Below are 26,072 nucleotides of genomic sequence, written 5' to 3' on the forward strand. Positions count from 1 at the left end.
CTCCTAGAGAAGCATTCCGTATAAGCAAATTACCACTGAAGCCCATTGTTGTAGGCCTAACAATAATATATGACAATAGATGGGAGTAGTAGTTAGGTAATTTATCCTATTCCATAACATAGAGCAATTGATTCAGTACCATAACAAAGTTCACTTACATGTTTTGCAGTCAGCATTAGTAAAGGGTTGTGTGGCCTATTGTTGGTGCATTTGCTTTGTTGTGGGAAGAAGGGGGGGGGGGGGAGCCAGGTAGTCATTTGATGTATCTAGCCTGGCTATGCGTCATTTAATATATAAATACACAAAGTTCTGTATGTAACACTGTTTTATAATATATTTTCTTATACTAGGGAAGAAAGTCTTCTAGAAAGTCTTTTTTATGTTTTTAAAATCTTAATGCCAGCTTCCTTGTCCTTTTTCTCATCAGGAGTCAGTGTTTACAAGTGTAGCCAAAAACATTGTTGAATCTTGTATGAATGGTTACAATGGAACCATCTTTGCATAGTAAGCCATTTACATTTATTTAATATTAAACATGAGAGTTGTAAAAAATTACTTGCATCAATTAATAGCAACTGATTTAAGTATCAGGGTATAACTTCATGCTCTGGTGTATTTGTTTAAAAAAAAAAAGGCTGCTTTCTCTCTTGATACAGCATCTCAAAGAGTGACATGGTGAAACTTTTTGCTATTTACTTGTTGAAGAGTACTTAGCCTCAGAAATGCATATTTAGAAATTATCTGATGCAGTGTGGTTGTAATTGTGTTGGTCTTAGGATATTAGGGCGGTTAAGGTAATATCTTTTATTGGACCAACTTCTGTTGGTGAGAGAGAGAAGCTTTCAAGCTTACACACAGTTTCTTCTCTAATACCCTGGCACCAACATGGCTACAACACTACTTACAACAATGGTAGACTTCAAGTTGACCATGTGTTGTTACATCTTCAGCTTATGAGAAATGATTTGTCCATGTCAAACTACCAATTTGAATGAAAGATGCAGATCAATGAGGGATGTCACTGCTAGAATAAATTTTGCTTATTTTGAACTTTTGTTTTTCTTTTTCTTTAGTGGCCAAACTGGGTCAGGGAAAACTTTTACTATGATGGGTAAGTGTATAAAAGACTCATTTATAATTGTAAGATTTTTTTCTCAATACTAGTTTTGAGATGTGGTTTAGTTTTAAAACTTTTTTTTTATGCTCTGTAAAGAATGTAAAACCAAATCACATAAATCTGCAGGTAATTTTTTAATCTTATTGTTTTGGGGATTGCATAGCACTCTTAGTGCAGTTTCTGTTTTTCTCATAACATTCCCAGAGAATGGGGATGGATACCATCTTGCCCTCTTTTCTTTGAGGTGAAAAAGTCCATTCCCTATTTTCCAGCTGAAGTAAATAGCCCAATGAAATCAAATGTTTGTAGTCAAGTTGTTTTACAAAATTCTAAAAACATCTTTTTATTTTCCCCTTTTTGGTTCCCAACCCCTCAATTTCTGGAAAAATATTCTGGTAGGCACCTCTTTTCTATATTAAATAAATAAAGAGAGAGAGAGAGACGTTTTCAAAAAGGCTACCTTCCCAATTTGGAATTAAAGGTCCATCTGTATATACAAGGAGTTTACACTATTCTTGTGCTGTTCATAGCACTGGTAATTTTAAATACAACAGGTTTCAGAGTAGCAGCCATGTTAGTCTGTATTCACAAAAAGAAAAGGAGTACTTGTGGCACCTTAGAGACTAGCAAATTTATTTGAGCATAAGCTTTCGTGAGCTGCAACCGATGAAGTCAGCTGTAGCTCATGATTCATCGGTTGCAGCTCACGAAAGCTTATGCTCAAATAAATTTGCTAGTCTCTAAGGTGCCACAAGTACTCCTTTTCTTTTTTAAATACAACAGTTAGTCAGTCTCCCTTTTTACTTTTAAAGAGGAACAGTTGCCAAAACACCCAACTGAAGGGAGTGTGTGGCTCTGGGACTTGCTAAGAATCGGATGAACAAAGCAATTGAATTACTCTCAATCCTTGAAGTGGTCCCTCCAAACCACGGTTGAGGCAGGCACATTGTTGGGAAGTTTGCACTGCTACTTCTTGGTCTTTGTATGCACCTATTCTGTGAATAAATAGACTTTAGTATCCAGAGCTGTAAATCTCTCGGCCTTTCACAGGCACTAATTTAATTTAGATCTTTTTAAATGTAAGTTGACAAAGCAAAATCAACTGATTATTCAAGAAGTAGCTTGATTTCTTCTTTCTTTGTTTTGCCATGAATGATTGGCTAAAAGATTGGTAGTTGCAGTTTTGTATAATGATATATGAGAGTGCCAACCAACTGCTGTTATTGAATAGCATTTCTTAATTGAACCTACTAAATTTTATTTTTAATAAAATCTCTTTAGGGCCATCTGACTCTGATAATTTCACACATAACCTGAGAGGAGTTATTCCTCGGAGCTTTGAATATCTCTTTTTTCTAATCGAACGTGAAAAAGAAAAGGTAAAACTTTTATATTTTTGAGGTCACAGGAATGTCTTGCTTATGAAGTAGCTGAATAAATTACATTTTGATTAGTGCTCATGTTCCTTGTGTTATGGCTGTCTTGCATCTACCTTACCATTTTACATTTATTATAGTATCCTTTGTATATTGATAGCTACAAGTGCCAAAAGAAAGATTTAAATTTCTATACTGAAAGTAGCTATCTTTCTAGGTTAAAAAAATTGCCCTTTGGGCACCATAAATGGTGTTAAGGTACAATATATATCAATAATAACTTTATACCTTTATGAAGGAAATGAAACAAACCACTGCCATACTGTGTTAGAGACCAGCTCTCATAAAAGCTATACATCTATAGTAGAAGTTTTCATGTTTTACAGGCTGGTACTGGTAAGAGTTTTCTCTGTAAGTGCTCGTTTATTGAAATCTACAATGAACAGATATTTGACTTGCTGGATTCTGCTTCAGCTGGACTCTTTCTCAGGGAACATATCAAGAAGGGAGTCTTTGTCGTTGGTGCGGTGGAGCAGGTGTTAACCTCTGCTGCTGAAGCATATCAGGTAGTCTGTTTCATGTAGTTTGATATCTGGACATTGCTCTCTCAGCAACATTGTACAATATTAGTTCTAGCAAAAATTAAAGTGCGTAAAAATAAAATGCTGATTTCTGTTTCTACAAAGTATTTTTCAAAAGATCATCTATAAACAGAGAAATATTTGGTTTGTTCTAACTTTTCTCCAAAGCATGCATGTTCCACATCAGTCCTTGGTGAACGTTAGAGATTATGAAAGTTGTAAGGTTTGGGGAGTATAAAAATGCACTGATGTTAATCTTCTGCTGATGTTTGCAGTGGACCTCAGTGGTATAGTAGCAGGTTTTTGTCCCACTACACTGTTGTTCCAGATATCCTTCACACTGTCCGTCCAGGTGTTGAGTAAGCCTTACTCTTCTAATGATCACAGCACATGGCTTGTCTGGATTTAAAAGGTTTTATTTGTACAATGTTAACATATTTGTATAAACACATAAAAAGGGAAAATAGAACTTTTGGAAAACAAAAGGACATTTTATATAGCAAAGACTTGGAAAGTCATATCAGTGAGTTGGCAGTCAAAATGTAGCATAGCAATTTTTAAACTAAAGAAATTGTAAAACATGGAATTGGGTTGACAAGAGTGAAGGGAAGTGAATATTTAATTATTTCTAAACCAAAAAGCTAATGTTCAAATCATAAACATTGTGATACTCATTAGGATTTCTAACTGAATTAAATTTTTATATGAAGATATTCTGGTGCTAAAAGTCAGTGGTTGTAATGGTTTATTGAAAGGCCTCATACTGGAATATGTTTACTCACTGCTTCACCCATTGTATCTGAGTGTTGGGATCACTCTGAAATATACTAGATGGTGCTATTTGGTGTCTCTTCTTGCTGCTAAGGTGTTAACTATGGGCTGGAGAAATCGCCGTGTAGCATCTACCTCAATGAATAGAGAATCCTCAAGATCGCATGCGGTCTTCACTATTACTGTAGATTCAATGGAGAAGAACAGTGAAGTTGTTAACATCCGATCCTCCCAGCTGAACTTGGTGGATTTGGCAGGGTCTGAGAGACAAAAAGATACCCACACTGAAGGAGTCAGGTTAAAGGTTGGTGCTACATATCTGTGATTACTTTCTTTTTCTCTTCAATTAAAGATTTAAAAAAAAACACCTTGTTTTAATCAGGACAGTTATCTTCTCACTTTCAGTCTCTTGTATGTTTTAGGAGGCAGGTAACATAAACCGGTCATTAAGCTGCCTGGGCCAAGTAATCACAGCGCTTGTTGATGTGGGTAATGGAAAACAAAGACACATTTGCTACAGGGACTCCAAGCTCACTTTTCTACTACGGGTAACATATAATGTTTAGTTTTCATGTAATATTTTTAAAAAGAAAAAAACATTGATATTTACACTGAGAAGAGAAAAACTGAGCTCAGTTCAGTAAAATTGGGCTGCTTGTTTTCGCTGTTGTGAACGCTTCCTGGAAAATCAATTTCTACGTGTCATAGGATTTCAGAATTATTATCCTTTTGTCTATAGTAAGGTTTTAGGATGAATTGTAAGGATCTGAAAAACAGAGTTTTCAGTTTTTCCCTTTGCTCAAAGTTGTTTTTTTTTTTTGAAGAAGGAAAAAGAGAAACTTTGAAAAAGATATTGATAATATCCAGACAACAGAAAGCTATTATACTCTGTTGCTGTTACAATGAATGTCTTCAGTTACATGTGCTTTTATTTTAGTGTGCGTGTGTGTGTGTGTAATGTATACTAATCTTATTTTAATGAGAGTGGAGGACAAGCTCTATTCCTGTGCGTTATGGAAAAGCCTATATATCACATAAGTGTAATAGTCACTGACTTGAAATGCTTCTAACCTTAAAGGTTTTATATGTCCTCAAAGTAGCCACACAAAATGTTAGCAGGATGTAGCTGGTATTAGCGACTGATAATACTCATCTTCTAATCTTCAGGAAGTTTCTCATTGTATGAAGGCCTCTTAAACTGCAAAGTGATTATGACGATTGAGTGAATTTTAATGTTCTCTGCTGAATACCATCACTAACCAGAATGCATCATTCTGTGACATCTAATACCAAGTCTGATTGCAATCCGTGATAGTATTAGTGATGTCACAGGCATTTGTTTCCTATTCCGTTATGACAGCATTCTGCCCATTCCTTCTCCAAACACTTTTTTTCTGTGCAATCTGTCGGTCTTTATCCTCTATTTTAAAGAATTTCTCTTTCTCTTTCATATAAGTATAAAAAGTTGAAATTCTGTCTCTGTCCATTTTCTTGTACCCCACTCTTATAAAGAGATCCTCCACCCCAGGTCCTTACCCCCAAACAGAACACCATTGACGTTTGTGAGTCTTCTTGCAGGGCTGGGGTCTTAGATTGTAAGTGCCTTAAGTGATACCTTAGCTGTTATATCTGTACAGATATAAGTGCACCGTCAGCACTCAATAAATAATACTGACATATCTAAAGATCTATATCTAACAGTGAGAAGTTAGTTGTCTCTTTGATCAGTCAGTTTCCAGCCTGTCTGCTAAGACTACCAACAAGTGCCTGTGTGAGTGATTTTTGTGATACTGATGCTTATCCAGTAGAAAATGGAGCCAGGTAATCAACATATTTCACATAGGTAGCCAAATGGCTGGCCTTCAAGTTGGTAATAACTTTCAATTGCTATTGACCAGAGTTCTAAAGTGAAAGATTTGATATCTCATTACAGATTTCCTGAGTTTCCTTTTGCCAATGATAGCACACTGCCCAGTTCCAAATTCCTGAAATGATCCTCATTTAATTACAAATCCCTTCACAATATAACAAGATAAGGTTCTTGAAACTAAACTCTTATATATAATTAAGGTTGTGTCCTCCTTTCATAACCAGCTTTGAAATAAAGCTTCAAAAACGAATGTAGAGATTTTTCAAGTAAACCCATTCTAGTCTAAAATTACATACAAAACAACTTGTGAAAGAAGTATTAATTTCCAGGTCTAACCAAAAACCTTCAACTTAAGAAGAAAAGGAGTTCTTGTGGCACCTTAGAGACTAACAAATTTATTTGTGCATAAGCTTTCGTGAGCTACAGCTCACTTCATCAGATGCATTCCACTGAATCCCTCCGATGAAGTGAGCTGTAGCTCACGAAAGCTTATGCTCAGATAAATTTGTTAGTCTCTAAGGTGCCACAAGAACTCCTTTTCTTTTTGTGAATACAGACTAACATGGCTGCTACTCTGAAACCTTCAACTTAAGCCAATTTTCATATTTTTCAAACAGGATTCTCTTGGAGGTAATGCAAAAACATGCATAATTGCAAATGTTCATCCTGGATGTAGATGTTTTGGTGAAACTCTGTCCACCCTTAATTTTGCTCAACGAGCAAAGTTGATTAAAAACAAGGTAAAAAATTATTTAATATCTTTACCATCATGACTTAAACAAATACAATATTTTGTCATTTATATTATATCTTTAAATGTGAACCAATTTATTTTAAGAAACGTTTTTGTTTACTATGGTTAACTCAAATGAAAATCATATTGAAAAGAAATTTGCTTGCTTGGGTTTAGAATAACAAAAACTAACTATTTTTAAAAAATGGAATTTACTTTTCACTATTTCTGCAGTTTATACTTTATTCAGCATGGACAATGGAAACATACTATTTGCACTCGTTTTTCATGTTCTATTTGTTCTTTGAATCTGCAGCATTCCATGGAAATGTGTAAATTCAAACAAAGCTTTAATTAAATGCTTTCATGATTATTTTAAAGCTTTGTAATGCTGTTTTTCCTACCTAAATTTTGGATCTAAACAGCATGCCATTACCTGTTCAAATGTAGGGTAACTCTTAAGTTCTTTCTGTATCTTGAGCGGGCTTGAATGTATATTGGCTTCTGATTTTGCAGCTATGTAGTCTTATATGCTGTTTGCCTTTGTTCAGGCAAAATTTTCAGGATTAAATTCTAGTTCAGCAAACTGTAGACTAAATTTTCAAGTGTCCATGATTTTCAGATATTAAGAAACTATTGAAGTTGAACATACTAGAAAAATAAATTGAGCTCTCTCCTGTTTCCAAAGATTCTTCTCTTTTAAAATGGATAGCCATATAGGCAGTTATCTACTGCTTTTCAATATTTGATTCTAATTACCTTGAGAATAGATTGTTTCTGATGTTACTTCATATTAAAAATGTAATCTTATTCTTTGCTTTCAAAATTCCTGCAAAAGGCTGTGATAAATGAAGACACCCAAGGGAATGTGAGCCAGCTCCAAGCTGAAGTGAAGAAATTGAAAGAGCAGCTTGCTCAACTTACTTTAGGGCAGTCTACTCAAGATATTTCTATTTCAAGAGGTAGGAGTGTTATACCAATAAAATAGAAACCAGCAGGATCTTATTAAAGGGGAAAAGGCAAAATGCCACATTTATTGTGAATACAGAAAGAATCCTAGTAAGCAGTTAGTTATAGCTATAACATTCCATTCAATTTCATATTTATTCACACATTCATACACAAACACACAGGTTCTGCAAGGTTGTTATCATAGTTACCAGCCTTAGAGTTGCTCATGCCAAGCCACTGGCCAGGTGGCCTGGAGATGAGAAGGGAGCAGGGCCTTGTCAGATACTCATCTGATGCTCCTGGAAGTTGGTTTGCAGAATCAGACCCCAAAGTTCTCACTTTCTAGAGTCCATTTTTACAGGAATTTCTTCCTATGCCAGTCTATGGGAATTGCTTCATCATGCTGTTGCTGAATCAATCAACAGATGTACTAACACAATTAGCAGCTTGCAAGTTTCACACATAGAGGGAGAGAAACAGTACCAAAAACCAAGAGACCTCTTGATTAGTAATACCCTGGAATTTAAACAATGGGGAATGAAACTCATTTGTGATTTTAATTCAGAACTTCTTTAATATGATCCAACAGGAGAAACAAAAAGAATAGAAAGCTCCTGCATTCTAGAGCAAAAGGAGATTTTTAAACTGTTCTGTTATTGACTTGCTGAACAAATAGCACCACTTAGTTTTGTATGCCTTAAGGATTATATTTTGCTTAGGCACAACATACTATTTTTCACAACTATAATAAGCAAATGTGTCTAATTTTGCAGGAACCTGTGTTAACTAATGATCATTTTGTTTTCATTTTACTCTTACCATACTGTGTACATTAGGCAAAACTTCTATTAGTTTGATTGTTGCTGTTAATGCCTAGAATTTTCTTCCAGCTTCTAGTTCATAAAGGTGCTGGAAATAAAGCCCTTGAGATAAACCAAAACATTTGTTTATGATTGTCAGTGTGGCGGGGTTCTGTTTTTTCTCATTAAACAAGTTGTTGCACAAGCCTGTTGATTCTGGCTTCCTTTTACTCCAGGTTTTTTTTTGATTTCTCAAAGTAATTCCAGGAAAAAATATTTTGTGTGGATGAAAATAAAAAGTTAATCTTATATACAATATAGTAGAGAATAAAGTTAATGGAATTTTTATTACTCTTCAAACTTTACTTGTAGCTTTTCACTGAACTGTTGTATCTCCTGCACAGATCCTGATTATAGTTTCCCACTAAGTGTAGTTCCCTGACTGCAATATACTGCCCCAGAGTATTTTATTACTATGGTAGCAATCTTGGCTTTGTAATTCTCTTATTGTGTTCCTGTTCCAATTGTGGTCTGATCTTCCCAAGACACAAGGGATTTCGATCCAGCACCAGGAGTTGCTGCATTTAAAAGACTTGGCTAATATTAAACATCCTTGCTCCGTTTTTTGCAAGGAAAAAAAATATCACACATCTGCTATGCACAGGATCAGAGTTTAAATCATAAAAATATGCGAGAATGGTTAACTTGATATTAAATCAGTCACTCATGCTATTATGTCTAGATATAGGCAGAAATCTTAACAATTTCATATTACATCTGTTGCAGTTGCTTGGAATCTGCAAAAACTAAAGGATGTTTTAAATCTGTTAAAAATTATCTTATACATTTTAAGAAAAGAAAAATCTTGTCTGAAAACTGACACGATAGACGTAGTCTAAGCAATTAAGAATCTTGGCACGCATTTTGAGTTGTAGAAATAAAGATATGGAGTATAATTATCAGTTGATTGTAAAACACAGTGGCATTTGAAAATATATATATATATTAACTAGAAATTATTTTGATGAATTGATTTTTTGAGGGGGTCTGAAACTATTAATCAAATTTGACAAATAGCTTCAGTTGAAAAAAGCCATATGTTTCAACTTTTTCATTTTGAAATGTTTTCAGTTTGAAACAGCATTTTGACTTAAAATTTGTTCAATTTAAAAAAAAAAAAAAAAGACACAAACAAGGGTGAAAACACCTGAAATGGCCAAAATGAAATGAGAAATGCAAAAAAAGATTGTTTCAAATTGATCAAAATGTTTTGCCTTAACTTGAAACGAAACGAATCAAAAAACTGAAAAGAGGGGGAAAAAATATATTTTTGAATTAACTCAAAACATTCTGGTTGACTTGAAACAAACTCAAAAAAAAAAATTTTTTTTTTAATTTGAAGAAAAGATTGTTAAATTGTTTGAGTCAAACTGGAATATTTTTACATTATTTGGATCTACCCCTAAGCTGAAAAATCAATTATTCACTCAGCTCTAATCATAATGGGATAGTGATTTTGCCCTTTAGATATTATGGTGATTAGTATCCCATAAATATCTATAATAGTCCACTTTATTATGAACAGAATGTAATATTAATGCCAATTTCATGTTATAAAATTCTAAAAAAGCATCTGAAGCTAATTCCATATTTTGCATACTTCCTTTGCTGAACACATGAATTAAAAAAAAAAAGCTAAATTCAAAATCCCTTTACTCATTAGGTGCAACTTTGTATGTCAATTATAATTGAGTGAGTAAAGTTTTATATCTCATAAATTGACAGACCCTAATAGTATCATTAGAGGGTGTTCTATAACTATAACGTAAATATGCCCATACGTATCTGTTCAATAAATTATTCTGGGAAAAATGCAGTGTTGGAAATACTCTGTAAATGTGGTTGTTAAACATGAAGGAAAACTTAAATAATTTGTATCTTAATAAATGTGGTGATTCATTCTTTAACTTTCTATTAAGCTGCTCTTGGACAAGGTCAGGAAAATACAAATTACATGAACTACTTTCTTGAGGCAATGCTGTTCTTGGAGAAGTCTGAAACTGAAAAGAAGGTAAGAATTCACTGCCTTTTCTCTAGTATGTCCTGCTTATTTTTTGATTAAAGCGAAGGATGAATAAACCTACTGAAGCCCCACTACAGTTGAGGTTGTCCTGCTTTGTTAAATAAATTCTGTTTACAAAGACAGCAAAGTGTAGTTACCATAAGGAGAGATTATACACTAGTAGAATTGTGAATTTTTAAGGTAATGTCCAAGTTTGATAAAGAGAAAACATAAGAAAACTTTGATTAATAATCGGATTGTGCCCCATAGTGAGTTGATTTTTTTAAAAAAAAGTCACAAGGTCAGTTTCGCTTACAAAAATATGAATGGGATAATGTTTTAATTTTGCACATAAAATATTGTTATAGGTAGTATGGTATAACTTGTTTAAGTTTGTGATAAATATATCTATTTGGAGATTGCCATTGTCCTTTTTTCTCCACTACTAAATCAGTACATTTATTTTTTTTAAGACTTTGTTAGAAAAAGTTGCTCAACTAGAAGATCTTTGTGGCAAAAAGGAGAAATTCATTCAGTCCAATAAAATGATAGTTAAGTTCCGGGAGGACCATATAGTTCGCCTGGAGAGATTACACAAAGAGGCTCGTGGCAGTTTAGTGCCCAAAGAACAGGATGATCTCATCAGTGAACTGAGGGAGGAATTGCGGACAGTGAGAGAACAGGTAAATATTTTTACTTATTGTTCCATTCCAAAACAATCTGATGAAGCTAATGAACAACACAAAAAGAAAGAACTTCTTTATTGTTTAAAGATAATGAAACAACTGACCTCGATCACTGATGGTATTTAGTTGAAAGGTATCATGAGCACAATCTACCCCAAGGATCGGCAACCTTTGGCACATGGCCAGTCAGGGAAATCTGCTGGCAGGCCCAGACGGTTTCTTTACCTGCAGCATCCACGGGTTCGGCCGATCGCAGCTCCCACTGGCCGCGGTTTGCCATTCCAGGCCAATGGGGGCCGTGGGAAGTGGCGCAGGCCGGGCTGCGTGCCAAAGGTTGCCAATCCCTGATCTACCCAGTACTCTAAAGTGTGAAATTACTGTACTTAATGCTATTTGGTTTAAATCACTGATAGGCTTCCTGATGTTAAGGAACGCTCTTATCACTGCAGTTAGGAAACTCAGCCCTGTTTTAAAAATAGAACAAAAAGACAGACTACTTTAATAATTCTGTAGTTGAGCCTACATATTCTAGGCTAAATTGTGATCCTAATGTTTCTAGAGGAAGAAGTTTATATGTAATGATCAGGATTAAAATTATGTCCCTCCTGCAATACACCTCTATCCTGATATAACACGAATTCGGCTATAACGCGGTAAAGCAGTGCTTCGGGGGGGTGGGGCTGCGCGCTCCGGTGGGTCAGTGTGTCTGGCTCCGATGCACCGTGCTGACCGGCATGTTAAGGGTGCTGGGCCAGGGCCGAGGGGTTGGATAAGGGGCAGAGGGTCTCGGGGGGGGGCGGTCAGGGAGCGGGGGGGGTTGGATGGTTCAGAGGTTCTGGGGGCGGGGCAGTCGGGACAGGGGTGTGGATAGGGGGCGGGGCAGTCGGGACAGAGAGCAGGGGGCGGTTGGATGGGTCAGGGATTCTGAGGGGTTAGTCGGGGCGGAAAGTGACTAATAACAGAAATGCTCGAGGCCAAAGCAAGTTCGATATAACGCAGTTTCCCCTATAACGTGGTAAGATTTTTTGGCTCCTGAGGACCGCGTGATATTAGGATAGACATGTACTACAGAATGTTTAAAAATTGAATTTATTGATTAATTCCTTGATCATTACTTACTCAGGTATACACATTTTGAGAGTAAATTCCAGTGAAGTAATAAAACCAGTTTCCAGCTCTTTAAGAAATCTGAACAGTCCTCTTTGGTTTAGGGAAGCCCTCTTTTTCTTTTCCTTTACAATTTAATGCTTGTGAAAGGTGACAGATTGGCAGCCTTGTATACTGAATCCTCCGTGAAATAGCCTTTTTTGTAAACTACTTTGCTTTTTTGCAACACTTCAACAAATATCCGCATGTCACATATGCACAGATGGAACAACACCCACGAATTGCTAAGTATGCCATGGAGAATCACAGCCTCAGAGAGGAGAACAAACGACTTCGTTCCTTACAGTCAGTGAAAAGGGCTGAAGAACTTGATGCTCAGACCATTGCAGAACTAGAAAAAGCTTTCTTGGAGGCTTCAGCCGCAGAGAAAAATAATGGAGGTAAAAATACACTATGACACATTCCTTTCATAAGCTAATACTCATTTTTAAAATGTAATAATTAGTCTATTTTTGAGAAATCCTAAGTATTTTCATTAGCACTTAAAGTATTTTAAGTGGCAGTGCTTCTAATGATCATATGAATTTGGTGATTTAACATTCTTCTTTATTAAATTTTAACATATTTTTAAAATGAAAAACTTACGATGTTGCATAAGCAGTGTTTGTCTAAACAGAATACAAAATGCACACATCTCAATGTGAAACACTTTTGCAAAACTTATATTTTAATTGTTAAACTTTTCATCAATTTAATCTACCACATGGTAGTGTTAAAAACATTCTTTAAAAGTGCCCTTCTTCAGTGCATGTGATAATACTGTATAGTAATTTGCAATACATATTCGTTTTCTATTTCATCCTTTTTTGTGATGCAAAAAAATTTGACAATGGTTAAACCACTAGTGTGCTGCAACCATTGTCTGTCATACTGACCAATGTTGTCTAACTGTTTCCCTGTTCTTTCTGATCAGTCTGAGTGTATCCATCTGTTGTCTCGTTCTTTATGTTTAGGTTGTAAGCTCTTTGGAGCAGGAACAGTCTTTCTCTTCTCTTTTTGCACAGCACCTAACACAGTGGGATTGTGCTTCATGACTAGCTGTCACAGTAATGCCAATAATAAAAATAATTACATAATCCACATGAACATAAGCACTATTGTTCGTATCCAGTTGGCTTAGTCTGAGTTGCTGAAATGTTCAAAAAATTGTTCTTATTTTGTTGATAGAGCTTATTATGATTGTGAGTTCAGGATTATATCAGAGAATATCTGTTGTTTGTTTCTTAGGTCATCAGTTGTATTCCACCACTACATCCATAGAAAGCAATTCACTGGTGTCTTTTGAAAGGTTGAAAGCACGCCTGCTGCATACTCAGAGTGAACTGGAAAGTTCAAAACAAGAATATGAAGAATTTAAAGAGCTAACTAAGTGAGAGGAAACAATGTAGAAATGTTTTAAACTAATATTCTTCTGAAAAATATATTTTTCTAGGATAGACCTGTATTTATATTCTTCTATGATCAAATCCTGGACCCAGAATACAACCCAAGTAAATTTGTCTTCTAGAGAGAGTCAGAGTGAGGGGAGAAAGGGAAAACATAATCCTCCCCATATCATCACAGTCTACTGAGCAACAGTTTACAGACATCACATTAGTCTTGTATATTTGGAGATCTACTTACCCTGCTCCTGCTTCTTCACATTAGGATGTAGGTAGTCCCTGCAGAGCAGATCTTTATGGCGTGCAGTCTCCCCAAACCCTGATCTGTATAGTAGAAGTCCACTTGGCTACAAAGGGAGGGCTGAACCTATTGTGTTTTACTTTTGCATGATTTTGCCCTGAGCCCCAGCAGATGCCTCCCGCAGGGCTGACATCCCTAGCCCCACCACCCTGTCACAGGGCAGAAGCCCCGAGTTCCCCTCCCTCCAGCCTGGTAGGCGGAGAATGGGGAGGGGGCAGAGAGGCACCATGAAGGAACCTACATTTAAAAAACCCATATATTAAAGCTTAAATAGTTTTACCCACAAACTTAATGGTTCAACAAATATGTTGGACACCAGTTTCTACTCTGTCCTGAGCAGCAGTAAGCTGAGATCCTGCTCCCATTGATGCTTATGAAGTTTTGTTATTGACTCTGAGATCAGAATGGGAAGTGGATGGTGATAACACTAAACACAAACAATCCATGCTTGCACGAGACTCTTGACACTGCAGTGATGTGAATGATGCCAGCTATCACACTACTGACATACATACAAAACAGCTAAATATTATACAGTGAAAGATCTTCCCAAATTTCCACTTACCTTTAATAACAGTCTTAAGTATTTATTTTAACAAGTCAAAGTAATCTTAATAATACTTGGAAAAAATGTTTAGAGGTTTTTATTAATCTTGTTGCGCTTCAGCTCAGGTTTCTGATTCACATGTAACTGTGGATAACATCATTAATGCTTAAAGTTTTGGTATGGGTGATGTGATCTGTTCTTTAGAGGAAACAAAAAGCTCTGACCTCAGGTGTTGCTGGATAAAGGAGGAAGCGATTTTTCCATTTTAAGGCTGTGTTTAAGTGTGCATATATTTTTTTAATTATGTGATCACAAAGCAGCTTTTAATAGCTCTTTTAATGGGGTCCCCACTGATCCTATAAATAGCATAATCTCAAAATTGAAATATTTTGATGGCTTGGATGAAAGTGTCTGGAATTGTTTTTCAGTGTGACAATTACACAGCACCTTACTGTCAGACTAATGATAGAGTGCATGATGACTTTTGGGCTTTGTGGTAAAATCTTATGTCTAAACAGGAAAAGGCATCTGGAAATGGAGTCAGAACTTCAATCCCTTCAGAAAGCAAACCAGCATCTTGAAAATATTTTGGAGGCAACCAAGGCACACAAACGTCATGAAGTCTCTCAATTGAATAAAATGCACAGAGAAACTATTAAGGTACAGGAATATGTTAATGAGAGGTTGTAAATACAGCAGTATATAGTTACATATGAGTTGGATGAAACAAAAGATTTCTTTAGTAAAAATCAGAGTGTAAGATACTTAGCCTGACAAGTTTTCCAGTATATAAACTCACTATATGATTAAAGTGATATCTTCATTTCTATCTCTTGTTCTGAAATACTTCCTGATGCACTACTGCTTGTAACTGAGTTGTGAATCAGAAAAACATGCAGTTGTGTGGAATGTAATTGACCAGCTTTGACCATTTTACTTTATCCTGTATTTTGTTTATAGAATTATGAAATGTGTTACACTATAATTAAGGCTACGATTTTGTCACGGAAGTCATGGATTCTGTGACTTCCAAAGACCTCCGTGACTTCAGGCGGCTGGAAGCTGCAGGGTCCCGCCACCACCCGCAGCGGCCAGGAGCTGCGGGGTTCCCCTGCCACCTGAGGCCCCTGGATCTCCCTAGTGGCAGGGGGAACCCCAAAGCTCCTCTCTACCGCAGGTGCCGGGGGGACCCTTCAGCTTCCAGCCGCCACAGGCGGAAGAGGACCCCACAGCTCTGAGTCGCGGGGTGGAGGAGGACCCTGGAGCTCCAAGCCCCCATCGTGGTGGGGGCCCCAGAGCTCCCAGCTGACCCTGACAGCTGCCCAGCAGCTCCCCATTTTGTCATGGATATTTTTAGTAAAAGTCAGGGACAGGTCACGGGCAATAAAGAAAAAATTCACAGAAGCCTGTGACCTGTCCGTGATTCTTACTAAAAATATCCATGACAAAATCTTTGCCTTAACTATAATCTGTCTATTTTATATTTAAACTAATGCTTCCTTCATAATTTCTGCAACAGAGCATGACTACTCCGACAAAGGCTTACCAACTAAGGTCTCGTCTGGTGCCACGAATAAGCCCTGAAATCTTGGTCTGTGATTCCATGGATATTCAGAGTTCAGGGGAGGTGGATAATATTTTCAATGAACCAGTTCCTCCGGAGATGAATGAACAAGCTTATGAGGCCATTGCTGAGGAGCTCAGAATGGTGCAGGTAAATCTTCAGAATAAGAGTGGAAGTGCATATGTAATTGTTTTGTTTGGGGTTTTTTTACAAAAGCATGTTTTGATACTCATTGAGTAATATCATTTTTTCACCAAAAATAACTTTTGGTTTTAATGTAACAATTCACTTATAAAAACAAAGTAAGTGTTTAATAAATATTTTAGTAAATTATTGTGATGCCTAGTAGCATGGTATACTGTACTTATGCACCCTTAGCATTTCCAGTGTAAATGCCACTAAGAGAGTTCACACTTGTTATGCATTTTCTCTGTCTACATGTTATTCATTTATATTTTGTGAGAAGTTTTAGTTTAGCAGAAATGGCACACTCCTGGGCGTTTAAACCTGAATACTCAAACCAAACTGTTCCATCACAGGGAGACTCAGGCAGAGGGGCCACCACCATTCAAAACTGTGGCTTAGTTCAAAGCTAGAAGAGACTGCACTATTTGAGAACCTGTTTAAAAACTGTGTAAAACCTCAGTCCTTTTATCCTTCTTTTAAATTTCCTGAAAAGAGATGCTTTTGCCATAGAAGAGCAAAGCAAAGTGTCTGAGATAATCTTGATAATGTGGCTCTAATTTTCATTAATATGAAAACTTATATATAACAGAACTCCTTGATGAACTGCCCTCAAACATTTCATATAGCTCACAGATCTTCCCAGAAATCTCTAGTCCATTTTTGTCTATTCTGAAGAGCAGAATACATTAAACTTGTACATACATACATAAAGTTAAGAATGTGCATGTTTGCAGGATTGGATCACATTTTTGTATTTTGCTTTGAGGGATCTCCCAGAGATCTGGGAGTAAAGGATATCCCTGTGGTACTGATAAACCAATAGTTCTCTCTCTGAATGTCCTTGCTTCAAGCCATAAAGACAAAAATCTTGACTGTTTTTAAGTATTTGGTGTACGCAGGTCTGACCATATGCCATGTGAAAATAATGGGAAGAGAAGCTTTCTAATTATGCATGTCTGCCATCTTACAGGAACAACTGAGCACTCTTCAGATCAAGCTAGATGAGGAAGAAAGTAAGAACTTAAAACTTCAGCAACATATTGATAAACTAGAGCATCATTCTGCACAAATGCAGGAGGTGAGGTAGCTATGTAAATCAAATTTTTGTGAGTATATACAAAAGATGTGAATATCAATCACATTTCTCAGCTATTTTCAGGCCTCTGTTTAGTGAATTTTAAAATATTACTTGGATTTTTAAGAGGCAAAACTGCTAAATTATAACACTAGAACTGAGCAGAAAGACCAGCTAGACAACAGCCAGCATCAGTGCTTTCTAAAACTAATTTTGAAATATTTAAAGCTGCTTGATCATAGAGTAAAAGTATAAATGGCGAGGCACTCAGGATGCCTACTGGTGGTGTTTTTTGCCCAATTTCATGATGTGTGGTAAATTATCAGTTGTCAATGAAAAATATTTTCTCTAAAATTTTGCAGTGCTAAAAATACTCCTAGTTCTAGCTGTGAATGAACAAAACTGTCATTACTACATATAAAGTGTACAGGTCCTCTTTATTTTTCTATTTGTGGATCTACCCAGCCTAACTAACCAAAAAGTTGTGTGGAATATTTTTCTGCAATGTGTAACACATACGATACAGCACCCCCCGTGATCTTGAGTTAAGTCACTTAATCTCTTCTCAGCCCCCTTACCTCCCTATAGTGGTTATCTATCTCATTAAGAGTTGGGAAGATTGTAAAGTTCACTGAAGACAAAATACACATTTTAAGTGTGAGGAATTATTCCACTGAATGATACAATTCACTTTTGTTGATAGGCAGAGCTTATAAATGGTGAACTCACCTTAAAATTAAGGAATAGATTTTTAGGGTAATGCCATAAAGCAGATAACATGCTCTCTTTGTGGTATAGTGGGAGTTGTAGTGGAAGAGTAGAAAAGATGAGTGTGGCAAAGGAAAGATGGGATTGACAGAGAAGAGCATCAGTCTTCCTTCACACTTCCACTACTTCAGCTCAGGAGCAGATTTGAAGTTCTGAATTATCAGATGAAGGGTACTTAAAGTGAGGCTGATAGGTCCTTTTTTCATCTCAGATTGCTTCCTCAGTTACTTCAATAGTTCTTCTTGCTCTATGGGCTTCCAATTTACTGAGCTATTCGCAACCATAACACACTTGAATGTCAGGACTCATGTGATTGGTTTGATTATAAATATCCAAAATAACTTTCTCAGCATACAGAGAAATGCATCTTACATAGTCAGAGCTGGAAAATACACAACACATAAAAATATTTCTATTATTTCAACTAAGATTTATACACTCCTATACTTCCATTTTTAAATTTTATTTCTCTTCTAAAGCTATTCTCATCAGAAAGAAGTGACTGGAATAAAGAACAGCAGGAGCTCCTTGGACAGATAACATTTCTCAAAACACAACTTCAAGATGCTCAAAGCAAGACAGACAGTAAGTCCGTGTAGCACTGAAATGCTGTTTGAATTTCTCAGGAGGTTTCATGTTTTGAAGCTACTATGACAAATACTGAATAACTGCTTTGGTTGGGTAATGAGTTATATATAATTCTGTCCTACGAGTAATTTTTCCTGTCCATTTTTGATCAACCTGCATAGCTGGTCATAGAGTTTAAGGCCAGAAAAGGCCATCAGATCATCTACTCTGACCTCCTCTATATCATAGGATCTCCAGTTATAGACAATGGAAGGAGATGATTCATCCTAAGTGAATATGGAGTATTGTTTTAGAAGATTAAAATTAAAATAATAAAAAGGAAAAAAGTGAACAGTCATTCTACCAAGCTGCAGTCCCAGATTCAGGAGCAACTTTTAACCTTCCTTCTTATTCCCTTCTATCATTTTAAGTTTTTAAAAAATGTCTTCACTTGTCTTAACTCCCTCTGGTGTCAGTCTACTAGAATGCCTGCATTATATTCTGAGGGCATAAATACCTATGTATTTTTGACATTTCCAGTTAGATTGGTTAGACAACTAGAAATATAGTCATGTTTGAACTAGTTTTCCTGATACAGCTAGTATAGAAGCAGTTGGACTTTTCTTTTTCCATATTATACTAAGCTAATAATGTATGAGAAATATAGAATATTTAAAACTCACAAGTGTGGTAAACAGGTAAACCTACTTAAGATGACTTTTAAAAATACAAAATACAGTAAAATGTGAGAACACTTAAACAATAAGCAAGTTCTAAATCTACCCTCCAATAAAATAAAAATCTACCCTCTACTGCCAATAAAATTAAATAGGGTTAACATGCGTTTAGTTTACCAATTCTGAGTTACAATTACATGCCCACCTCCTAGCATCCTTTTGATTCAGTGTACACTTTTTCTGCAAGTCAGTACTTCACTGAGCATTCTTTGTCTCTTTTTTTCTCCTTAAGTTTATTTTTCTCCACAGTTTTTTTTTGAGGAAATGGCCATTTTTACTGAGAATTATATGTAGTTTTGTTTAATTTTCACATAAGATTTTTCAACATCCCTGATATTGCATCTGCAAGTGAGCAGTTTTATAAATTAACAAAACTTCATACATTTCTACATGTTTTTGACAGTATTAAAAAGTGAAGTCCATGACTTACGCGTAGTCCTGCAGTCTGCAGATAAGGAGCTGTCTGCTGTAAAGATGGAGTATAACATCTTCAGAGAAAAACAAGAGAAGGAAATGAGTCAGCTCTCTATGAGACACATGGATGTACAACTCCAACTGGATAATGTTAGGTATGTGGTCAGCTCCTTCTTAGTGGAAGCTTTTAAGCCTTCCACATGAGAGTGCATCCAGATTCTTAATTCTATGCTAATATATGCTAACTTTCACTGTAAATAATCCTTCCTATAAAGCAGAGCTCAAGTTAACCACTGTATTTTTTTGAATGTACACACACTGCTTTTACAGGCTCAGCTATTTCCTATATATTTAGAAGATAAGGAAAAAAGGTGGTGAAATTAACAGATCAATGACAGAGAAGCCCCCTTAATTTTGGCATTTGTGCATATAGCATTTTTCCATTACAGTAGAATCTCAGAGTTACAGACACCTTGGGAATGGAGGTAGTCTGTAACTGTGAAATGTTCCTAACTCTGAACAAAGTGCAGTTCAAGCTCCAGATCCAGCAACTGACACTCCAGGCCAGGCTTCAGCATCAGTTGAGCTCCCTACTCAGTGCTGGCAGGAGTTTGCAAGCTTTTCTCCCTCCCCTGGGTGTGTGGATGGGTGGTTGGGGGGGTGTGTGTGTGTGTGAGAGAGAGACAGAGAGAGAAAACAGTGTGTCCCCCTCCCCAGGGTGGGGAGGTAAAACAGTGTATCCCCCTGCCAGCCGGAGAAGGGTGGGGATAAAAGCAGCACATCCTTCCAGCGGGTGGGTGGGAGGGGTGAAAGCAGCGCAGACCCCAGTGCTGCTTCTGCTTAGCTGGCTCCAGGTGCCTTGGGCTGGCAGCCCCAGCCTCTTGCTGTAAGTGGCTGCCCGTCATGGGGGAGGGGTGGGGACAGCCAGCCCAAATGTGCCTACCTTTAAGATGCAATACAGCAGGGGTGGGCAAACTTTTTGGCCTGAGGGCCACATCTGGATATGGAAATTGTATGGTGGGCCATGAATGCTCATGAAATTGGGGTTGGGATGTGGGAGGGGGTGATGGCTCTGGGGTGGAGCCAGAAATGAGGAGTTGAGGGTGTGGGAGTGGGCCCTGGACTGCGGTTGGGGGGTAGAAGGGGTGAGGGCTCCATTTGGGGATGGAGGCTCTGGGGTGGGGCTGAGGATGAGGGGTTGGGGGTGCAGGAGGGTGTGCTGGGCTGGGACCGAGGGGCTCAGAGTGCAGGAGGGGGATCAGGGCTAGGGCAGTGAGTTGGGGTGTAGGAGAGGGTCAGGAGTGCAGGCTCCGGGTGGTGCTTACCTCAAGCAGCTCCCGGAAGCAGCAGTATGTTCTCTTCCCCTCCCCGTCCCAGCTCCTAAGCGGAGGTATGGGCAGGTGGCTCTGCATACTGCCCCGTCCACGGGCACCGCCCCTGCAGCTCCCATTGGCCACAGACACTGCGGGGGTAGCACTTGGGGTGCGGGAGCGTGCGGAGTGGGGATAAGCTGCTGCTTCTGGGAGCCGCATGGAACGGGACAAGTCCTGGATCCCGTTCCCCAATGGGAGCTCAAGGGCCAGATTAAAACATCTGAAGGGCCAAATGTGGCCCCCGTGCCATAGTTTGCCCACCCCTGCAATACAGGCACAGTACAGTTTTTTTTTGGGGGGGGGTGTCTCTGTTGCTGCCTGATTGGTTACTTCAGTCAACAGGACACCATGTGAAACTGGGTCAGTCCATAACTCTGGTGTTCGTATCTTTGAGGTTCTACTGTAAATGTGATTTTTCCAGTAAGTGTTCGGACCTCCCTTAAGTAGAGTGAATTTGCTGAGGAAGCCTATCTTTTTTTCAATTCTTTAATGCTAAAATTAAAAGCCTCACTCTAGTCTGCCCATGATGTCACTGCTTCACATTGTTGTGTGCATTGAAAAATCCATATAACTAAAATGAAAACATTTAAAATCAGTTTGTTCAAAGGTTGGCAATTCAGGATTGAAAATCTTTCTGTACTTCATGCTATAATTGACATTAAGTGCTATTAGGAGCAGGAAACTGGTAAAGTTTTATTTATCATTCAATAGCAAGTGATATTAAACAGGCACATTTGCACTAAAGTAACACAATTTCAATACATGGGAAATCTTTTCCATTAAGCAAGATGACAAGTGGTCTTGACTGTATTATTGCATCCTATTGGGATTACATCTTGTGTGGCATGTGACATCTTCTAAGTAATATATTGAAGATCGAGAACCATGCATTAAAACTACTGACATGGTTTCACTGCTGCCCCAAATTAAATATTAAGAGACTGACCCTTTTAGAGGTGCTCTAGTAAATACCAATCTACCAGCTCTGTATTCGTTTTATGTTTCATAACCTGTGTCAGCAGGTGCATAGCCCCTCTAAATTTTTACTTTTAACCTTAAGTATTAAGTGACCTAAATATTCCTCAAGACAACAGTTTAAAAGAAAACAAATCCAGCTATACAATATACAGAAAGCTCTTGTGAGACAAACTATACATGAGTAAGAGAAAATGTAACTGAATAAATGTGTGAATACACAGGGCCAGTCTGATGTTAATCACACTACCATCAGCAGACAAACAATGACTGATGGTGACTGAAGTATCACTTAAAATATTGAAGGATGTAAATCTTGGCTCTTTTTAGAGGAAAACAGCAGTGGCTGTACGTCCAAAACAGCACAGTGCCTCTCCCACCATCTCCACCAATGCCCCTTAAAACACTTGAGGTGTCACTTAATATTTTATAATATTTAATATCGTGATAAAAAGGAGATAACCAAAGCCTGTAAGTCCTGACATGACATCCATTTTTTATAAAACAAGACTGCACTCTGGATTATTTATAGCTTTTAAAATATAATTGAGGTATTTTTATTGTCCAGTACAAATTCTTGTTTTCTAATAATGTCAAAAAACTTTTAATGAAGGCTAGAACATGAAAAGATTCTTGAAGGAAAAACAAGTCTGCAGGATGACTATGACAATTTACAGGAAGTAATGAAGTTTGAAACTGATCAGCTGAAGCAACAGCTTGAAGACAACAAACAAGAAACTGAAGCACTGAAAACTGAGCTTCATGTAAGAAAGCCAAAGCTGTTACACAGTATAATCGCACCTCTCATTTAATCAAATTATGTAACTCATCTCATTAAAATGACATTACCAATCTTAGGCCAAAAAAATTCACTGTTTTGATAGTGGTCCTATCTGGAAGGTGTTACTTCCAGAAGTTTAATTTTCCAGCTGACTCTTGAAACCATTGGTTATAAGAGACATCCAGTCACATTATGCTAAAATTCTGTTGTCTACCAAAGAAATCATTATCATCTGATGGGGTTTAATTAAGATGGGCTAATTGGTAAAGAAACTGGGCATTACTTTTGAGATGAATATTGGGAGGAGTACCTTGGGAGGAGTACCCTGGAGGGTTCAGATTTCAATTCTGACTTAAAAGAGGCATCTCTGAAATATTTGAAAGTTGGTGCTTTTATACACTGGCAATAATGGTCTTGTCATACTGATTTATTATTTCTTGGTGTTAGATCACTGTCCTGTCATCTAGTTGCTGCTTTTCTTGAAAACCTTTCACAGACTTCAGTGATTGCAGAACACAGCACCAAAGCTGCTCAAGGGCTTTTGTAAATGCTTTTGCCTTCTTTCTGCATTGTATGCTGGCTACCTGATCAGCAAACTTGTTTCAAGATTCTCTTTTGGCATTTAAAGAAATGAAATGGAAACTATATGTTCCTTTTTAAAATTAACACTGTATAGTATTACAACTGAAAAAAATTAAAACCTAATTCAGAGAAAATTCTGTCAATTTGTGCCCCCTAAGTCTTAAATAATTTAGGATCCTATCTAACCGTAGGACTGCTCTCTCTCATAACGACAACTGAGATGGGTGTCACTAGAATTGCTGACTTGTCAGTATGCACTAGAGTTTACCTTTAGAATTATTCAGGGCAAGGTTCAAGAACTCTTTGTTTCTGTTTTGTCTATGCTTTGTGTAGCATTTTGAGTTGTTTTATTTTTCTTCCTCCTTTTTAATCTTTTGGTTTTAAATTATTTTTTTAGAAATATTATATTAATATGTTGGTACCAAATATCCAAAGGCCTCTTAACAGAAAAGAATTAAAATATTATTTTAATCTGTATACTTCAAACAGAATGTTATAAAAATTATGTTGTGTTTTAGAATCTTTTGGAACTTTTGGAAACAGAAAAAGGACGTAATCAAAAACTAACATTGCAATTACAAGAAGACAAAGAAAATAATTCAAAGTGAGTATTGTTGTGGGTTTGATTTCCAGTTGAAGTCAATGGTTTCATCCTATGCTAAGTTTCATTTTTTTGTAGCTCTTGCTATTGAAATACATTTCTTTTTCCAAAAATAAAAGTGCAAATGTTCTAAATGCATTTTTTTGGAAAATATTCACCTCTGAGTTAACTACCAGGACTGAATTTGGCCCAAATTGGTGAGTTCTTTAAACCTCTGAAATCACTATGCATGGTGTATCTTTTCATGTATTTTGTAATTGCCATTATCTATCTCTTGATATAAAGAGAAAAATGTTTTAGTATCTAAGATGTCTATTCCAGTAAATGTGGATGTTCCCTTTCTAAAAAGAGAAAACAATAAGAAACTGATGAGGCAATAATAACACCTTCAGTTCACTTGAAAACATCCATTCAGAAAAGCCTGTTAGAGATTTTTGTCCCAGGCAGTATAGAGATTATTACTTGATGGATTTTTAGTCAGTGTCTTTACTCCACTAAAGACAGCACTACTTCTTTTTAAATTATTTTTAATGAACAGTTTCATTATAAAAATGTTCTTTTGTATGTGGAAGGTCTAGCATCAGCTGCAATGTATGGCTGCAAGCTGAACCATTAGTTTTTTGAATAGCATTAATCAACTGGTAGTGAAAAAACCTTTAAAACTAAATGGGACCCAGGGCCAACCTACGTAGTTTGTTCCTTGTTGAAGCTGTCTTTTCTTATGTTTTGATTAAGTCTCTTACAAGAACTATATTCCTTCTCTTCTAGAGAACTCTTGAAAGTACTTGAAAATATACAGCTGGAAAAACAGTCCTCTGAAATGGTGACACGATGTGAGCAGCAGGTATAAAAGCACATTTTGACAATTGAAAATTGAGTTTTCGTGGATTTCCTGTGTATCAATGGCAAAAGAACTTTTATTAAACTAACTGTTTAAAGATTAATAGTAAAACAAATTCAGTGCTTTCAAGTCTCAGGAATCACAGTTGCTTTTTAACTACTATGATACCTTTTAGCCCCTCTAGCATATTAAACAGTACAGCTATCTCTCTTGTATTATTCCTAGTGTTACATTTATACTAACTGTACACAAGAGGTAATTGAGGGCTATTTCTATAACTAAAATAAAGTTTCTTCCAGGAAGCAAAGTTGCAGAAATTAGAACGGAATCTGGCTGCTGCCGAAGAAGTTATTGCTTCTCTGGAGAAGACTAACACTGCTGACAAGGTAGCTACTTTTTATTGTTGGTTCACAAGTTCTGAAAGAAATTGACTTCTTTGCAGCAGAGCTGGAAGCTAAGCCCTTCCTGACTGTGATAATGGGTGAAAAAAGCTCTCATACATCTGGCACAGGGTCTCCAAGACCACTGGGGAAAGAAGGCTGGCACAGTGCCAGAGAAAACAGGGTGGAGATATAAGGGGACAGCTGGAGAGAGAAGACAAAAGGGAGTTGTGCTGTCTGCTGGACAAAACAGCTAACACAAGGTCATGAACGTATCACCTGCTGGTTGACAGGGAGTTTCCAGTCAGGCTCGTCTGATGAGGAATTGGCTAATAAAAACCATAGGAATGACACAGTAAGAATCTCACTGTAATTGTCAGTAAAATCAATCCATGTTTCATTTAGGATAGCTTCACCAGTTTTCTGAAAGCTCCTTTGGTGAATAACTTTTATCACTGAGTATAACATACATTTAAGAAATTATATGGGAACTCATTGTCATGGATGGTCAGTCAATTCCTGACTTGCTCTGTTTTCATAGCAAAAGAAAAACTTGGAGATTGGGTGGGGTTGGAGGGAAATGCCACACTAAATCCAGAGTCCAGTAATGGTTTCTTGAAGATGACTCACTCCATTAAGTTTCCGCCTGTTTCTTACAGCAACATTCATAACCTTCTATCAGAAGAGGATCAGAGTGGGACTAAACAGTTTGTACTACAAAACAGTCTTTTTCCTTTTAATCTTGGAAAAGAAAATAAGCTATTTAACTCTTTGTATGAAACCTTAGGGTAAAGAGAGGTGCTTTTAAACATCAAAAATCGCACTGTTCCTTCACACTCTAATCAAAGTACTGTATATACTCGTTCATAAGCTGAATATTTTTG

At 37.0% G+C, this 26,072-nt stretch overlaps 1 protein-coding gene and 1 long non-coding RNA gene across 2 annotated transcripts in view; one reads left to right on the forward strand and one right to left on the reverse strand.

The window, feature by feature from the left end:
* Positions 1 to 26,072, forward strand: part of KIF15 (kinesin family member 15) — a 53,078-nt gene that overhangs the window by 7,707 nt on the left and 19,299 nt on the right. Inside the window, exons 4-24 of the mRNA XM_077811129.1 lie at positions 428 to 504; positions 1,074 to 1,111; positions 2,399 to 2,496; positions 2,880 to 3,059; positions 3,940 to 4,149; positions 4,268 to 4,393; positions 6,333 to 6,455; positions 7,287 to 7,410; positions 10,179 to 10,270; positions 10,735 to 10,944; positions 12,317 to 12,494; positions 13,342 to 13,483; positions 14,863 to 15,004; positions 15,864 to 16,058; positions 17,065 to 17,172; positions 18,417 to 18,522; positions 19,645 to 19,810; positions 22,617 to 22,767; positions 23,885 to 23,970; positions 24,736 to 24,811; positions 25,108 to 25,194. Coding sequence (XP_077667255.1) covers positions 428 to 504; positions 1,074 to 1,111; positions 2,399 to 2,496; positions 2,880 to 3,059; positions 3,940 to 4,149; positions 4,268 to 4,393; positions 6,333 to 6,455; positions 7,287 to 7,410; positions 10,179 to 10,270; positions 10,735 to 10,944; positions 12,317 to 12,494; positions 13,342 to 13,483; positions 14,863 to 15,004; positions 15,864 to 16,058; positions 17,065 to 17,172; positions 18,417 to 18,522; positions 19,645 to 19,810; positions 22,617 to 22,767; positions 23,885 to 23,970; positions 24,736 to 24,811; positions 25,108 to 25,194 — 2,715 coding nt within the window. The remainder of the gene's footprint in view (positions 1 to 427; positions 505 to 1,073; positions 1,112 to 2,398; positions 2,497 to 2,879; positions 3,060 to 3,939; positions 4,150 to 4,267; positions 4,394 to 6,332; positions 6,456 to 7,286; positions 7,411 to 10,178; positions 10,271 to 10,734; positions 10,945 to 12,316; positions 12,495 to 13,341; positions 13,484 to 14,862; positions 15,005 to 15,863; positions 16,059 to 17,064; positions 17,173 to 18,416; positions 18,523 to 19,644; positions 19,811 to 22,616; positions 22,768 to 23,884; positions 23,971 to 24,735; positions 24,812 to 25,107; positions 25,195 to 26,072) is intronic.
* Positions 12,750 to 19,789, reverse strand: LOC144261496 (uncharacterized). Its single transcript, XR_013345311.1, has 2 exons — positions 19,672 to 19,789; positions 12,750 to 18,319 (listed from the first exon to the last, which is right to left on the reverse strand). It is a non-coding gene; the product is annotated as an uncharacterized LOC144261496 (long non-coding RNA).

This window comes from Eretmochelys imbricata, chromosome 2 (assembly GCF_965152235.1).
Source record: "Eretmochelys imbricata isolate rEreImb1 chromosome 2, rEreImb1.hap1, whole genome shotgun sequence".
Taxonomy (NCBI): Eukaryota; Metazoa; Chordata; order Testudines; family Cheloniidae; genus Eretmochelys; species Eretmochelys imbricata.